Here is a 17,173-nt window from a genome sequence, read left to right as displayed (position 1 = left end):
CAAAATTAAAAATGAGGGATAATAAAGAACTATGATTTACAATGACAGCTCTTTGGATGTCTAAAGGCAAAAATGGGGATATCCCTGTTCAATAACAGTTAATTAATTGCTTACTGAGCTTAGTGCTAAGGGATATAATAATAATGAAAAAAGATAAAAGGTAACTTCTGAGTTGTTTTATGTAATATTGGAATGGAATGGAATGGAATGGAATGGAATGGAATGGAATGGAATGGAATAGAATAGAATAGAATAGAACAGAATAGAATAGAATAGAGTAGAATAGAAAGGAATGGAGTGGAGTGGAGTGGAGTGGAGTGGAGTGGAGTGGAGTGGAGTGGAGTGGAGTGGAGTGGAGTGGAGTGGAGTGGAGTGGAGTGGAGTGGAGTGGAGTGGAGTGGAGTGGAGTGGAGTGGAGTGGAGTGGAATAGAATAGACCAGACCAGGTTGGAAGAGACCTTCAAGATCATTGTGTCCAACCTATCATCCAACACCACCTAATCAACTAAAGGATGCAACCAAGCACCCCATCCATTCTCTTCCTATTCAGTATTCAGTATTCCTAAGGTTGGAAGGGACCTCAAAGATCACCGAGTCCAACCTGTCACCACAACTAGAGTAGGGAGGACACTACTGCCCACTGCAGGCTTGAACTCACGACCTTCCCGTTAAGAGTCTTATGTGCTACCAACTGAGCAAAACAGCTAAACTAAACAGCTACTACTGAACAGCTCAGATCTGAATAGTTTTAGCAAAAAGAAAGATAAATGACCTGTTATACTACAAGTGAATGATTTGCTGCTTCTGCTAACAAAACAGATTTCTTACTTTACCTTTCATGAGCAATAGTAACTCCTCCCTTCTTCTAAGCCATGAAAGCAAGAGAAATCAAATCAGCTTCCTTCCAAATTCAGTATTACACATCTTTATATCATAACCCCAATTTAGAACAAGGTTAAGTAGAATAAATATCAACTCTCATTTCTTTCCTCATTTTTGTCTATTGATGGTCTCCTGATCTCAACTGACAAGGATATAGAGCTGGGTGGGAAGCAGGGTGAATATGGGAGAAATGGTGAATGTGTTACCCTCATCTTTATTTAGCAGCACCATCAAACAACATAGGAACAAAAGAATTACAGTAATCTGATCATTTTAAACAGTGGAGACCTCACTTGTAGCACAACATTCCTTGACCCTGAAGTATATAACATGAAGTGACCTCAGGATCACAGTACCACAGTATCACAGTATAACTAAGGTTGGAAGAGACCTCAAGGATCATCGAGTCCAACCTATAAACACAGACCTCATGACTAGACCATGGCACCAAGTGCCACGTCCAATCCCCTCTTGAACCCCTCCAGGGATGGTGACTCCACCACCTCCCTGGGCAGCACATTCCAATGACGAACGACTCACTCGGTGAAGAACTTTCTCCTCACCTCGAGTCTAAACCTCCCCTGGTGCAGCTTGAGACTATGCCCTCTTGTTCTGGTGCTGGTTGCCTGGGAGAAGAGACCAACCCCTTCCTGGTTCCAATCACCTTTCAGGTAGCTGTAGAGGGCAATGAGGTCTCCCCTGAGCCTCCTCTTCTCCAGGCTAAACAATCCCAGCTCCCTCAGCTTCTCCTCACAGGGCTGTGCTCAAGGCCTCTCCCCAGCCTTGTTGCCCTTCTCTGGACACATTCAAGTGTCTCGATGTCCTTCTTAAACTGAGGGGCCCAGAACTGGACACAGTACTCAAGGTGCAGCCTAACCAATGCAGAGTACAGGGGCACAATGACTTCCCTGCTCCTGCTGGCCACACTATTCCTAATGCAGGCCAGGATGCCATTGGCCCTCTTGGCCACCTGGGCACACTGCTGGCTCATATTCAGGTGGCTGTTGATCAGTATCCCCAGGTCCTTCTCTGTTTGGGAGCTCTCAGCCACTCTGACCCCAGCCTGTAGCTCTGCATGGGATTGCTGTAGCCAAAGTGCAGCACTTGGCACTTGGACTTGTTGAATGCCATCCCATTGGATTCTGCCCATCTGTCCAGCCTGGCAAGGTCCCTCTGCAGAGCCTTTCCACCCTCTAACTGACTAACATCTGCTCCTAACTTGGTGTCATCTGCAAACTTGCTGATGACTGACTCGACCCCCTCATCCAGATCATCAGTGAAGATGTTAAAGAGGACAGGGCCCAGCACTGATCCCTGGGGGATGCCAGTGGTGACTGGCCACCAGCTGGATGTGGCACCACTCACCACCACTCTCTGGGCTCGGCCCTCCAGCCAATTCCTAACCCAGCACAGAGTGTAGTGGTCCAAGCCACGAGCTGACAGCTTAGATAGCAGAGATACACAAGCAAAGATACACAAGCTCCTGTGGGCAACAAAATAATCAAATTCACATAAGGAGGCTTCACATATAAATTATGCACACACAAAAAAAAAACACCCCAAAAAATCCAAGATATTTTGAACATACATTAGGGCAGGATATGGTCCTTTGAATGTTATTCTCAATGCTCGTACCAGCAGCAACCGTCATCTGAAAAAGGGGGCAACAGAGATTCCGCTGAATGGAACAGAACGTTGTACAGCGCTACAGTATATTCACATTACACCATGATTACAAGAAGAATGTGATTATCACTCAGGCAAGCTGATCTTAGAGAACAAAAACGTGGCTCAACTGAAATTCACACAAGAGAATTGAAAGTATTGTTACATCTCCTGGCTCACCAGGTGATCAGAACAACCAAAGGGTGTGACACTTTGGTATGCTTCTGTGCTGTGTTCACAGAGAGAACACTGAAGCACTGTCAAACCATCAGGCAACTATGGAGAAATAAACATAGCTCCATGGCTAACTTCAATCTGAGGTCTCTCCATAAAGAAAGAGGTTTAACTGTTTGGGAGGTTTGAAGAACATAGGAACTTCTCCCCTAGATTAAAACATCTATGGAAAGACATCCAAAGAGGTAAATCTATTACATTATTCAGCAGAATTTATCTATTAAATTGATAAATTCTTACCCTTCTCTGTTGCTCCAAACGAGCATGAGAGAAGAAAAACAGCAGGAAAGAAGCTATGTGTAGTTAAAAAATTGGAAGTCTCTTTAGCTCTTGAAAGAATATATTTTAGCATTGAATGCTATTTTTCTTCCTTTTTTTCCCCTGGCTTTTTAATTATTAATTTTTTTGCCAGAGACCAACATATAACATTCTTTTTTAGAAGGACTCTGACTAGCAGGCAATCTGGCCAGATGACATTTCTTCAGATCTCAACATTTCTGAGGAATTTAAGGGAATTTTAGGGAATTTTCCCTAAAAGTCTCTACAAGTAATTGTTGAACCTCTGGCTAAATCCAGCCTGGCTGCTGGTTTAGAATAGAATACATAGAATACATACAATTCTATGTAAGTTTAAGAAAACCCCCAACAGTTTTAGGCTAAATCTCTCCACAATATATTTTCTCTTTGTTTGTTTTGAGAGCATATGTAACAATACATGCAATGTTCATGCTAATTGTAGTTGAGCTTCATTGTCTCTCAAACATTGACCTAGGCTGCCTTTCTGCCACCATCCACCAAATCTGTCCAGTAAACCTGGCATTCAGAGAGAGCATTTGTAGGATCAAAGTGTTTCTAACAGCATAATACCGCATTGGGAAAAAGCAACATATTGCAAGATGTGTTTTATAATGATCTTACTGTTGTCATTTAGGAGGAAGTTAAGCTTAACTGTATGTTATGACATTACTTTTGTAGTACACAAAGCTGTGCACATTACCCACAGGTCTAACAACAGCCACAGGCGTCTATCCGTGTTCACCTATCTACCAACCACATCACCACAGAACATCACACTGTGATCTGCAATGGTTCTTAAATACTGGAATGAATTCCAAACTTTTTGTGTTTTAGAAAGGAGAATTAAGCTCTAAGTGGTAAAAGCAAAACAAAATAAGCAAATCTTGAACTTTAAGCAAAACTCCTCACGTGTGCTGGCAAGTTCTTAACTTGCTTGGCTCAGATTTGCCTTCTCCGATTTATATCCTTAAACGCATGAAAGCGTTCTTTAAATGCTTTTCTTAATTAACTTTGTTTTAAAAGGAGATTTGACTTTACACAAAGCAGTTACTACTGCTTTTGTAAAGACCTTTTCCCCATGCAGAGCAACCTCCTGGTCAATTTGTGCATCCCTTTTTCAGGTGGATCTTAATACCACCGCTGCTCCAGGAAGTTCTTGAGGAAAACGCAGCCCGCATTATGTCAGCACAACACCGTTTTAATCGAGTCATATCTCAGCACAAGAAAGCAAGCACATCATCAATTCACCATTGCAGTTGCACACATCTTTATTTTTGAAGTGGTTGAATGCTTGTTAAATTTAATATCTATATGCACACACATACAGCTAGTGGGGGAAAAAGAAGGGGTGAAACAAATGCACTTGGCTGAATGCATAAACAGTTCACATATTTTTGCACGTTGTTCAATTCACATAAATTGGTTTCTGGTAATTTTGCACATTGGGGTGAAAAGGTAGATCTACTGAATACTTTTGACTGCTGCATCTGAGCTCTGTCAACTAATTCAGTTTTGTCCTCTGTCACGGTTAACGACAATAATCGCTGAGCAAGCTTAGGCTAAATGTTCAGATTACCTTGTAAAATGGTTTTGCACACTTTCCCCCTGTGAAGCTGTTATTAAAGGCTTATTGATGACAAGCCTAAAATGAATAGAGTTCAAATCTAGCAGCTGATAGGCTTGAAGTCCAGTATTTTGAGTCTTCAAGCCTACCATAGACACTTTACATAACCACAAATGAGTAATTCCTGACATTCCAGTGCTGCAAGGCTGTTTTCCTATAGCCATGGTAGTTTCCTAACCAGCTGGACTCATACTATGTGCAGTGTCAAGCAGAAGAGAAAGATGTGAAAGAAAAATTTTCAATAAAATCATAAAAATTGGGCATTAATTCTGAATCTGTATTCAAGCTAGATATGTAAAGGCAAATGCATTGTATTGTCATGGAGTTTTAGAATCATAGAATCAATAAGGCTGGAAAAGGCCTCAGAGACCATCAAGTCCAACCTATCACCTAATACCTAACACCTCATGACAACTAAACCATGGCACCAAGTGCCACATCCAATCCTTTTTTGAACACCTCCAGGGATGGTGACTCCACCACCTCCATGGGCAGCGCATTCCAATGGCTAACAGCTCTCTCTGTGAAGAACTTTCTCCTCACCTCCAGCCTAAATGTCCTCTGGCACAGCTTGAGACTGTGTCCTCTTGTTCTGGTGCTGGTTGCCTGGGAGAAGAGACCAACCCTCACCTGGCTACAACCTCCCATCAGGTAGTTGTAGAGGGCAATAAGGTCTCCCCTAAGCCTCCTCTTCTCCAGGCTGAACAACCCCAGTTCCCTCAGCCTCTCCTCATAGGGCTTTGCTCCAGACCCCTCCCCAGCTTTGTTGCCCTTCTCTGGACACGTTCCAGCAAGTCAACCTCCTTCCTAAACTGAGGGTCCCAGAACTGGACACAGGACTCAAGGTGTGGCCTAACCAGTGCTGAGTACAGGGGCACAATGACTTCCCTGATTCTGCTGGCCACACTATTTCTGATGCAGGCCAGGATGTCATTGGTCTTTTTGGCCACCTCGGCACACTGCTGGCTCATGTTCAGCCAGCTGTCAACCAGTACCCCCAGGTCCCTCTCTGTTTGGCAGCTCTCAGCCACTCTGACCCCAGCCTGTAGCACTGCATGGGGTTGTTGTGACCAAAGCGCAGCACCCGGCACTTGGACTTGTTGAATGCCATCCTGTTGGACTCTGCCCATCTGACCAGCCTGTCAAGGTCCCCCTGGAGAGCCTTTCTACCCTCTAACAGATCAACACCTGCTCACTGGCAATCATTTGAGGTACAAAATCCACAAATGCATTATGTGGTGTAATGCAGCAGTTCTCATCTGCTACATGCTGATAACGCATTCCATTCAGGAGTGTGTCTGTATTATATCATCTGCAAAGTATTTGGCACTCAAGTAAATATAACCTAATAGTACTGATATTCATCAAACTTTCTATTACAGTTTGGTCTTCCTCCCTGAGAAAATGTATAAGCATTAAAATTTGTCAGAGGAGAAAATAGGGTCCACAGGGAGAGAAAATTCTGAAAGAGAAGCTCTAGAACATGCATGATTGGTTGAATGCTTTAGATACTAGTTCCTGTGAGGCACATGCATGGGAACAGATTCTCAAGCTGTACCCTAAATCATGAACCCAGAATTGTTTACAGGCTTTCTCCTCTCTCCTTTGGGTTTCCATATAGGAGATTCTCATGTGTGGTGTAGAGCACCTGAAAACATTTTCGGAGAAGGCATCACCTAGGAAAATCCCTCTAAATCCATACACAGAATCCATACACAGGCAAGCTATGAGTCCTGGAGTTGCCAAACCCACATCAGACAATAATCACAAATAATGGCCTGTATATCACAGTATCACAGTATCACAGTATCACTTAGGTTGGAAAGGACCTCGAGGATCATCGAGTCCAACCTATCAACACAGACCCCATGACTAGACCATGGCACCAAGTGCCACGTCCAATCTCCCCTTGAACGCCTCCAGGGTCGATGACTCAACCACCTCCCTGGGCAACCCGTTCCAATGACGAATTGCTCGGTGAAGAACTTCCTCCTCACCTCGAGTCTAAACCTCCCCTGGCGCAGCTTGAGACTCTGTCCTCTCGTTCTGGTGCTGGTTGCCTGGGAGAAGAGGCCAACCCCTTCCTGGCTACAACCACCCTTCAGGTAGTTGTAGAGGGCAATGAGGTCACCCCTGAGCCTCCTCTTCTCCAGGCTAAACAAACCCAGCTCCCTCGAGCTGGCCTGCATTTCACAGAATCACAGAAGGTTAGGGGCTGGAAGGGACCTTGAAAGATCATCCAGTCCAACTACCCATCCAGAGCAGGATCACCTACAGCAGATCACACAGGAACACATCCAGGCATGTCTTGAGTATCTCCAGAGAAGGAGACTCCACAACCCCCCTGGGCAGCCTGTTCCAGTGTTCTATCACCCTCACACTGAGAAAATTCTTCCTTATGTTCACATGGATCTTTCTATGCCTCAACTTCCACCCATTGCCCCTTGTCCTGTCATCCTAGAAAGAGCCTAGGGAGCAGCTGAGGAGCCCACATACATTTCAGAAGCCTCGTGTATCTTAGGAGAGCGAGAAATGTTCCAAACAGGACAAAGGATCACAAGGAACTACAAGAGCTTTGTTGAAGGCAAAATGAAGCCAAAATTCTCAAAGCACATTCAAAATACGATGAATCATACTTGCCCTTATTTGAAAACTTTGGTTCCTGTAGTCTCATTCTAACTGTGTGAGTACAGCAGACAGCAAAGCCCAAAGCATGCTGAAATTGTTTTCAACAGCAGCACTAAATGTCACAAAAAATATCCTATTAGGGTATAAAAAACCCTAACTTGTGTAAGTTCAAAGTTTCCAACATTTCATAGCTTCATAGTTTCATTCAGGGTTGGAAGGGACCACAAGGATCATCTAGTTCCAACCCCCCTGCCATGGGCAGGGACACCCCACACTAGATCAGGCTGGCCAGAGCCTCATCCAGCCTGGGCTTAAACACCCCCAGGGACGGGGCCTCAACCACCTCCCTGGACAACCCATTCCAGGGTTTCACCACTCTCATGGTGAAGAACCTCCTCCTCACATCCAGCCTGAATCTCCCCACCTCCAGCTTCATTCCATTCCCCCTAGTCCTATCACTACCTGAGATCCTAAGCAGTCCCTCCCCAGCCTTCCTGTAGGCCTTCTTCAGATACTGGAAGGCCACAATTAGGTCACCTCGGAGCCTTCTCTGATTGTCTGGGAACTTCCTATTGCACCCACTCTGCAAGTGATTGCTGCCTGCTTTGTCAGCTAAGAGTGTGCACTGCCTATGCTATCACAGAATCACAGAAACATTCAGGGTGGAAAAGACCCTCAGGATCACCAAGTCCAACCAATAACCCTGCTCTACAAGGTTCACCCCTAAACCAGATCCCCAAGCACCACATCCAAACCACTTTTAGACACACCCAGGGTTGGTGCCTCAACCACCCCCCTGGGCAGCCTGTTCAATGCCTGACCACTCTGTGTTGGTTTATGAACCCCAATATGCCAGACTCCAACTGCAGACCAATGACTCCTCCTAGTCAAAATATGACAAGGCTTATGAGGTAATGAGAAGAATTTCTCTCTTCAGACAGTGGAAAACTACTCTTTTACTTCTCTTACAAAGGGAAAGGGACAAGAACTTTCCTGAATTCAGTCCCATGGTGCAGGATGAAAAATAAACTACTTGACACACTCCATCCCTTGTGACCGAGGAGGCCAGGCGTGAAGGATTGACCAGATCCCCACCACACTGCAGTGCTTGGTGCAGTTGTGCCAAGAGACCTGCACAAATCTAGAGCAAGTTAGAGGAGAAAACTACTTCAGCCACCAGAGTCACAAACTGAGAATGAGTGACTTTGACTCTGCATCCTCCACCCCATACTGTGAAACACAGCTCAGGGATGGGTGGTAGGGGGCATAGGAAAGGCCACGTTGAGTATTTCAATACATTTTATGTATATAACTGAAAGTTGCTTGACTATGACTTTTCAATATACAGCTAGCAGCCTCTCATGTGACAAGCTTTAATCTTAGGTATCATTACACTTAGTAATTTCTAGTAAAATAGATTTATCTTTTAAGGTTATCTGAGAAAATACTACATGAAAAGCATTTTAAAGGATGGCTATGTTCTTCCTCCTCTCCACCTTTGACTTAAACACGTGTTGGAAAGATATCCACACAGAAAAGCAAGTGCTTATTTCCATTTACAATGATTTCCTCTTTGGCATTTGACTGCATAGTGATATTTCTGCTCTGTCTTTCCTTGGAGAACAGAAAAATCTCTGTTGTTTTTTTTTTAAAGCATAGAGTTAGAGAGAGTTAAAGAGTAAAAACGACATAAAACCACTCTCTCTTGCCTGATGATTCACAGAATCACCAAGGTTGGAAGAGATCTCAAAGATGGGAGTTTGCATTACTGCTTAGCGCTTGTGTTTGACTTTAGTACTGTATTTAAAGTGCAGCTCTTCTAACCTTGAGTCCCAGTTTAGCAGCTATACCTATTCTATAAGTGAAAATCTTGTTTCATTCCACCATGATTGTCATTATAAAGCCATTGCCTCTTGTTTCTGTAACAAGCATTCTAAACTGTTTAATGCTGTGAGGTTCCTGGCTCATACTGTTCTAAAATAGTATTTTCAGAGGTTCAGGCATAACTTTTTAATTCATCCTACCTGTGCAGCTTTGGTTGTGTTGTACAACAAAGAGGCAAGTACAAAATGCAATGTAATATGCAACAAACTCATCAGCTATAGTAGAAAGACATGTGAATGAGAGAGAGTGGATGTTTGTGGCATTGCTTTCAGACATTAGCTATGGTTTAGACACCCATTACCATGTTTTGAAAGTTGTGCAGTTTTGGAGTGTCTACTGGGAATGTGAATACAGTCTCAAGCTGTGCCAGGGGAGGTTTAGGCTGGATGTTAGGAAGAAGTTCTTCATAGAAAGAGAGATTGCCCATTAGAATGTGCTGCCCGGGGAGGTGGTGGAGTCACCATCACTGAAGGTGTTTAGGAAGAGACTGGATGGGATGCTTGGTGCCATGGTTTAGTTGATTAGATGGTGTTGGGTGATAGGTTGGACTTGATGATCTCAAAGATCTTTTCCAACCTGGTTAATTCTGTTCTGTTCTATTCTATCATCAAGTCCAACCTGTCACCACAGCCCTCATGACTACTAAACCATGGCACCAAGTGCCACGTCCAATCCCCTCCTGAACACCTCCAGGGACGCTAACTCTACCACCTCCCTGGGCAGCACATTCCAATGGCTAACAACTCTCTCTGTGAAGAACTTTCTCCTCACCTCAAGCCTAAACTTCCCCTGGCACAGCTTGGGACTGTGTCCTCTTGTTCTGGTGCTGGATTCAAGAGGTATTTTGGGTGAAACTTTGCCAATTCTAATTCCAGCAACAATAGGTCTGCTGAGATTGTCAGTATCAGATCTTAGACCCAGAAGAAGAATTTCTTATTCTGTTTCCTATTTGTTAGGCAACTGAAGGATCACTTTTATAACGATCACCTCATTCTACAAGCCCAGTAAATGTGGCTAACACTATTGTACACTGATTTTTCTGTCTGCCCCCTCAGCAAAAAAAGCACAAACAGATGCAGAGAATTCCTCACTCCTTTTGCTTCATTTCATTTTTCTGCTGAGTACAGAAGCCTAAGTCACAGGCTACAGCAGCAGTGGTTTTATTTTCATTCAAAGAGACACCCCCCAATGCTTTGAGATATCAAGAGACATGCAAATACCACACAAATCTACGGTAGTCCAGTGCTACATTCACCATTTACACAGCTTCAGGGACAGAGGCTGCTCATGATGCTGTCAAGCAGCAGCACAGACAAATTAACAAGACTTTGGTCTTTTTCTCAGCTGTTCATAACACTGTGGGCAACAGACAGATGCCAGAAATCAATTCAGCTTCACATTAATTGAATTTGAAAAAGCCATGGGCAGTGGCAGATGCACACAGTGAAGCTGCACCTTGCAAAGGCAGCCCATAAGGTGGAGGCTATGAGTGACAAGAAGGTGAAGGCACTTTCACAGTAAGAAGCTGAGTGATGAAGAAGCAAAACAGAAGCCTCTTTTATGATGTTTTTTCTTCTATTATTATTATTACTATTATTAATGTTATTAATATTATTTACTGCTTCCTGAAAGAATCTGGCAAGTATTAGGCTGTACCTATGGGAATGAAAAGAAAAATGATACTTGCATTAGCCCTCAGATAGGATTGAATGTCTGGTATTGCACCAGGGCAGGGAAATACAAATGTGATGAGGTCTAAAGCCAAAAAATGTACACCATCAAAATAGAAGAAAAGTTGCTTGGCCACAACAACCCCATGCAGTGCTGCAGGCTGGGGTCAGAGTGGCTGGAGAGTGGCCAGGCAGAGAGGGACCTGGGGGTACTGGTTGATGGTAGGCTGAACATGAGCCTGCAGTGTGCCCAGGCAGCCACGAGGGCCAATGGCATCCTGGCCTGCATCAGGAACAGTGTGGCCAGCAGGAGCAGGGAGGTCATTCTGCCCCTGTACACTGCACTGGTTAGGCCACACCTTGAGTCCTGTGTCCAGTTCTGGGCCCCTCAGTTTAGGAAGATGTTGAGTTGCTGGAATGTGTCCAGAGGAAGGCAACAGAGCTGGAGAGGGGTTTGGAATACAAGCCCTATGAGGAGAGGCTGAGGGAGCTGGGGTTGCTTAGCCTGGAGAACAGGAGGCTCAGGGGAGACCTTATTGCTCTCTGCATCTATCTGAAGGGAGGTTACAGCCAGGTGGGGGTTGGTCTGTTCTCCCAGGCAGCCAGCACCAGAACAAGAGGACACAGTCTCAAGCTGTGCCAGGGGAGGTTTAGACTTGAGGTTAGGAAGCAATTCTTCAAAGAGAGAGTGATTTGCCATTGGAATGTGCTGCCCAGGGAGGTGGTGGAGTCACCATCACTGGAGGTGTTTGGGAAGAGAATTGATGGGGTGCTTGGTGCCATGGTTTAGTTGATCAGGTGGTGTTGGATGGTAGGTTGGACGTGATGATCCTGAAGGTCTCTTCCAACCTGATCTATTCTAGTCTATTCTCTTCCATTCTATTCCATTCTGTTTTCTACATTTGATGACTTGGCCAGGTAGGAGAGGGAGATTACCCAGTCCTTCCACAATAGCTTTCCTGAAAACCATTATTAAGAACAGCACATTAAGAGCTGAAATGAAATTCTAATTCTAAAGGAAAGAATGGGGAAAAAATAGAAATTGCATATTAAACTTTGCACTGAAGGCAAGCTGGCTGAGGATTCTGTGTCTTTATGGATTAAGGCAAGCAGCACCAGAACAAGGGGACACAGTCTCAAGCTGTGCCAGGGGAAGTTTAGGCTCGAGGTGAGGAGAAAGTTCTTCACATAAAGAGTTGTTGGCCATTGGAATGTGCTGCTCAGGGAGGTGGTGGAGTCACCATCCCTGGAGGTGTTCAAGAGGGGATTGGATGTGGCACTTGGTGCCATGGTTTAGTAGTCAGGAGGTGTTGGGTGACAGGTTGGACTTGATGATCCCTGAGGTCTTTTCCAACCTTGTTGATTGTAGGATTCCATAAACCAGCACATTTATTCACAAAATCTTTTAAAACTCCTTTTCAAGCATTATTTTTGAAGCCTTGTTTATGACTCAACACTGCACCAACTGAAAGCTCAAATCTAAGATGCTCCAAGGTTGAAAAAAAAAGTAAAATAAAATGCAAGCATTGGGAATTTTTATGTAAGTAGTTTATTTTCTCCATGGGTAATATTCCCTTCAGCTGCTAGAAGCATAAATCAGACTGAATTTCCTAATTAAAAAAAAAATATATTGGAAGACCTTTGTCATTATAATGAAAAGAAGCAGAAATAGGTGTTGAAAATCTGTTGAGAAAAAGAAATGACAAAGGTGCTCCAAATGTGTGTAAAGCCAGAAAACCTGAGGGCATGTCCAGGAGCCCAGCTTGCTTTTCTGTGCTGCTGCTATGTCCTGGTGCTGGAGCAGTGACCAAGTGACCCAGAGAGGAACAGGTTTCCTGACACCTACAGTTCTGCTTCTCTGCATACAGCTATGCCACTTAGCTAAGCCCCAGGCTTTCAAAAGTGTAAAGGTAATTACCATGCACATATAAAAGGGAGACTACAGCATGGGGGTGCTGGTGGACAAGAAGCTCAACAGGAGCTCTCAGTGTGCACTTGCAGCCCGCAAAGCCAATCAGATCCTGGGCTGCATCAGGAGAAGTGTGGCCAGCAGGGCAAGGGAGGTGATCCTCCCCTTCTGCTCAGCTCTGGTGAGACCCCACCTGGAGTACTGCCTCCAGTTCTGGAGCCCCTATTACAAGAGGGATGTGGAGGTGCTGGAAGGTGTCCAGAGAAGGGCCACAAGGATGATCAGAGGGCTGGAGCACCTCTCCTATGAGGACAGACTGAAGGAGTTGGGGCTGTTCAGTCTGCAGAAGAGAAGGCTCTGAGGTGACCTCATTGTGGCCTTCCAGTATCTGAAGGGGGCTACAGGAAGGCTGGGGAGGGACTGCTCAGGATCTCAGGTAGTGATAGGACTAGGGGGAATGGAATGAAGCTGGAGGTGGGGAGATTCAGGCTAGATGTGAGGAGGAGGTTCTTCACCATGAGAGTGGTGAGACCCTGGAATGGGTTGTCCAGGGAGGTGGTCGAGGCCCCGTCCCTGGGGGTGTTTAAGAGCAGGCTGGATGAGGCTCTGTCCAGCCTGATCTAGTGTGGGGTGTCCCTGCCCATGGCAGGGGGGTTGGAACTAGATGATCCTTGTGGTCCCTTCCAACCCTGAATGAAACTATGAAACTATGAAACAATGACTTGAAATGTTAAATTCAAGAGCACCCACTTCACTGGCTACAGGTAGAAGAATATAACAAAAAGAGTAACCCCTGGCAACACTTAGTCAAACAGACAAAGAATTAGCATCAGTGCCTCCCTGTATAAATATTGGCTATATTTTTTCTCTAATTCACCCACATGGCAATCAGAAAGGCTGCAAATCCAGACAAAAGCAATCTTTTTGAGTACATCATAACTGCAGATAGAGACAAAAGTATACATATAAAATACACAGGATCTCATTTTGAGAACAGCTATTTTATTGCTTACAGAATCACAGAACATTAGAGGTTGAAAGGGACCTCCAGAAATTGCCAGGTCCAACCCCCCTGCCAAAGCACGACCACTTAGGGCAGGCTGCACAGGAATGCATCCAGGCACATTTTGAGTGTGCTGAGAGGAGACACCAGAACCTGTCAGGGCAGCCTGTTCCAGCGCTCTGTCACCCTCACTGTAAAGAAGTTTCTCCTCATGTTGAGCTGAAACCTTCTCTGTTCAAGTTTGTAGCCATTGTTCCTTGGCTTATTACCGCACACGACTGAAAAGAGCTTGGCCCCTGCCACTTGACACCCACCCCTCAGCTATTGATCAACATTGGTCAGATGCCCTCTCAGTCTTCTCCAGACTCAATAGCCCCAGGTTTCACATTTTCTCTTCCTAGGGGAGATGCTCAAGTCCCCTAATCATCCTCATAGCTCTCCATTGGACTCTCCCCAGCAGGTCTCTGTCTCTCTTGAACTGGAGAGCCCCAAACTGGACACAGTATTGCAGGTGTGGTCTGAGCAGGGCAGAGTAGAGGGGAAGAAGAACCTCCCTAGCCCTGCTGGATTAGTACCAGAATCCAGAATTAAACCATGAGGGACTAACAGAAGTCCTAGTAACATTTTGTAATTCTAATGACAAAATAGACTTTTTTTTGAACATTATTTGGGGACTAGGAAAAAAAATAGAAACACAGCTTTCTAATTTTTTATTGCTTAAACATACAGTTTGGCAGCTGTAACAACCTAGTAGATTATCAAATAATCTTATCAGCTTGAGGCCGTTCCCTCTTGTGCTATCACTAATTACCTGTGAGAAGAGGCCAGCACCAGCCTCTCCACAACATCCTTTCAGGTAGTTGTAGACACCAATGAGGTCTCCTCCCAGCCTCCTCTTTTTCACACTAACCATCCCCAGCTCCTTAAGTTGCACTTCAGATTTATTCTCCAGGCTTTTCACAGCTTCCTTGCCCTCCTCTGCATTGGCTCCAGCACCTCCACATCTCTCTGGTATTGAAGTGTGGTAAACAGAACACAAGCCTTAAGGTGTGCCCCCCAGAACTGAGTACAAGAGGACTGTCAAGTCCCTACTGCTGCTGGACACAGCAATTTTGATATAAGCCAGCATGCCATTGGTTTTCTTGGCTACTTGGGCACACTGCTTCACAGTATGACAGTATTGCCAAGGTTGGAAGAGACCTCGAGGATCATCGAGTCCAACCTGTCACCATAGACCTCATGACTAGACCATGGCACCAAGTGCCACATCCAATCTCCTCTTGAACACCTCCAGGGATGGGAACTCCACCTGACAAATGACTCTCTCAGTGAAGAACTTTCTCCTCACCTCGAGCCTAAACTTCCCTGGCGCAGCTTGAGACTGTGTCCTCTTGTTCTGGTGCTGGTTGCCTGGGAGAAGAGACCAACCCCTTCCTGGCTACAACCTCCCTTCAGGTAGTTGTAGAGGGCAATGAGGTCTCCCCTGAGCCTCCTCTTCTCCAGGCTAAACAATCCCAGCTCCCTCAGCCTCTCCTCACAGGGCTGTGCTCAAGGCCTCTCCCCAGCCTTGTTACCCTTTTCTGGACACGTTCAAGTGTTTTGCTTTCCTTCTTATACTGAGGGGCCCAGAACTGGACACAGTACTCAGGGTTCAGCCTAACCAATGCAGAGTACAATGCTTGCTCATATTCATCTGCCTGTTGATTAGAACCTGCAGGTCCCTTTCTGTCAGATAGCTTTTCTGTGAGCTGAATTCCCATTTTAAGCAAAACCTCAATGACTTGCTAACTGTTTCTAAAGGATGCACTCAGAGACCAAAGAATGTCTGGACAAACAGACTACTGAGGAATTGTGGCAGCAGTATTTCCTTTAACCAAAACACACTGTATTCCTTACACCATTATGAGATTTAAACATAGCAAACTTATTCCAGCTTGGAACACTCAAAAAAGCCTCTAATTTCTCTCAGTGTTAAATACTTCCTCTAAGTGTTCTGCATTTCAGTTTCAAATGGAGTTAAATGGTGAAATTTAATGTAGTCTGCAGTATCACAACTCCACATAGAGAGATGGAGAAGTATCAAGACATTGCAGAAATGCATTATAATTGTAAATATGCAGGCAAACTGATAGCTCTTGGCCTCTGGAACGTGCAGAGGAATTCCACTTGAAATGATCCAAGTCCCTTTTTGTTTTTCACTGCAGTCTAAAATAAGTTGTACCAGTTAACAGTGAGCATAAACAGATTTCTTGTCTAGACTAATTCATAGGAATGTCTCAAAACCAGTGGGGAAAGCTCATGCATTTGGTAGGGAGAAGAAGGATGGGAAACAATCACAGAATTAACTAGGTTGGAAAAGACCTTTGAGATCATCAAGACCAACCTATTATCCAATACCATCCAATCAATGAGGCATTAAGTGCCTCATCCAGTCTTGTTTTAAAAGATTCCAGGGGCAGTGACTCCACCACCTCCCTGGGCAGCCCATTCCAAAAGCTAATCTCTCTTTCTGTGAAGAACTTTCTTCCTAACAGCCAGTCTAAATCCCACCCCCTGCACCCCTTGCACCTTGAGACTGCATCCTATTCTGCTGCTGGTTACCTGGGAAAAGCAAACAACCCTAACCTGGCTACAACCTCCCTTCAGGTAGTCGTAGAGAGCAAGAAGGTCTCTCTTCTCCAGGCTAAACAACTTCAGTTCCCTCAGCTTCTCCTCACAGGGTTTGTGTTCCAGACCTCTCACCAGCTTTGTTGTCCTCTCTGGACACATTTGAGCAGCTCAACATCTTTCTTGAATTGAGGGGCCCAGAACTGGACACAGGACTCAAGGTGTGGCCTAACCAGTGCTGAGTACAGGGCAGAATGACCTCCCTGCTTCTGCTGGCCACACTGTTCCTGATCCAGGCCAGGATGCCATTGGCCTTCCTGGCCACCTGGGCACATTGCTGGCTCATGTTCAGCCAGCTGTCTACCAGCACTCCCTGATCCCTTTCTGCCTGGCTGCTCTTCAGCTACTCTCTCCCCAGCCTACAGCACTGCTTGGACGTTTTGTGGCCAAAGCATAGAACTCTGCACTTAGCATTATTAAATCTCATCCCCTTGGCCCCTGCCCACCCATCCAGACTGTCAAGGTCCCTCCGCAAACTCTTACAGTTTCTGTTGGTAACCGATGCACAGCTGGCACAACCCACAGCTTGTTGTTCCCAGAGGTGGAAAAATCAGAAGAAGTGCTAGCTGAGCATGAGACAGTCACATTTGAAACCCTGCCTGTGTGCTTCCCAAGTGAGCTGCCCCTAAGAAAACATCTCAAAGGCTGACAGCTCTGTATAGGCCTGAGCGCTGCAAAGAGCCCTTCCACTGAAGCTTGTCTCATGGGGA

At 45.1% G+C, this 17,173-nt stretch overlaps 1 protein-coding gene across 7 annotated transcripts in view; it reads right to left on the bottom strand.

The window, feature by feature from the left end:
• Window positions 1-17,173, bottom strand: part of PPFIA2 (PTPRF interacting protein alpha 2) — a 373,279-nt gene that overhangs the window by 137,277 nt on the left and 218,829 nt on the right. For 4 of the 7 annotated variants that reach the window (XM_068170564.1, XM_068170572.1, XM_068170556.1 and 1 more), the window contains one exon: window positions 2,471-2,533. The exons of the other annotated variants lie outside the window; for them this stretch is intronic. In XM_068170564.1, coding sequence (XP_068026665.1) covers window positions 2,471-2,533 — 63 coding nt within the window. The remainder of the gene's footprint in view (window positions 1-2,470; window positions 2,534-17,173) is intronic. 7 annotated transcript variants of the gene reach the window in all.

The sequence above is a fragment of the Melanerpes formicivorus genome, unplaced genomic scaffold, assembly GCF_026170545.1.
Source record: "Melanerpes formicivorus ecotype bairdi unplaced genomic scaffold, bMelFor1.0.p_v2 SCAF_3, whole genome shotgun sequence".
Classification (NCBI taxonomy): Eukaryota; Metazoa; Chordata; class Aves; order Piciformes; family Picidae; genus Melanerpes; species Melanerpes formicivorus.
This window is presented reverse-complemented; position numbering and strand designations above follow the sequence as displayed.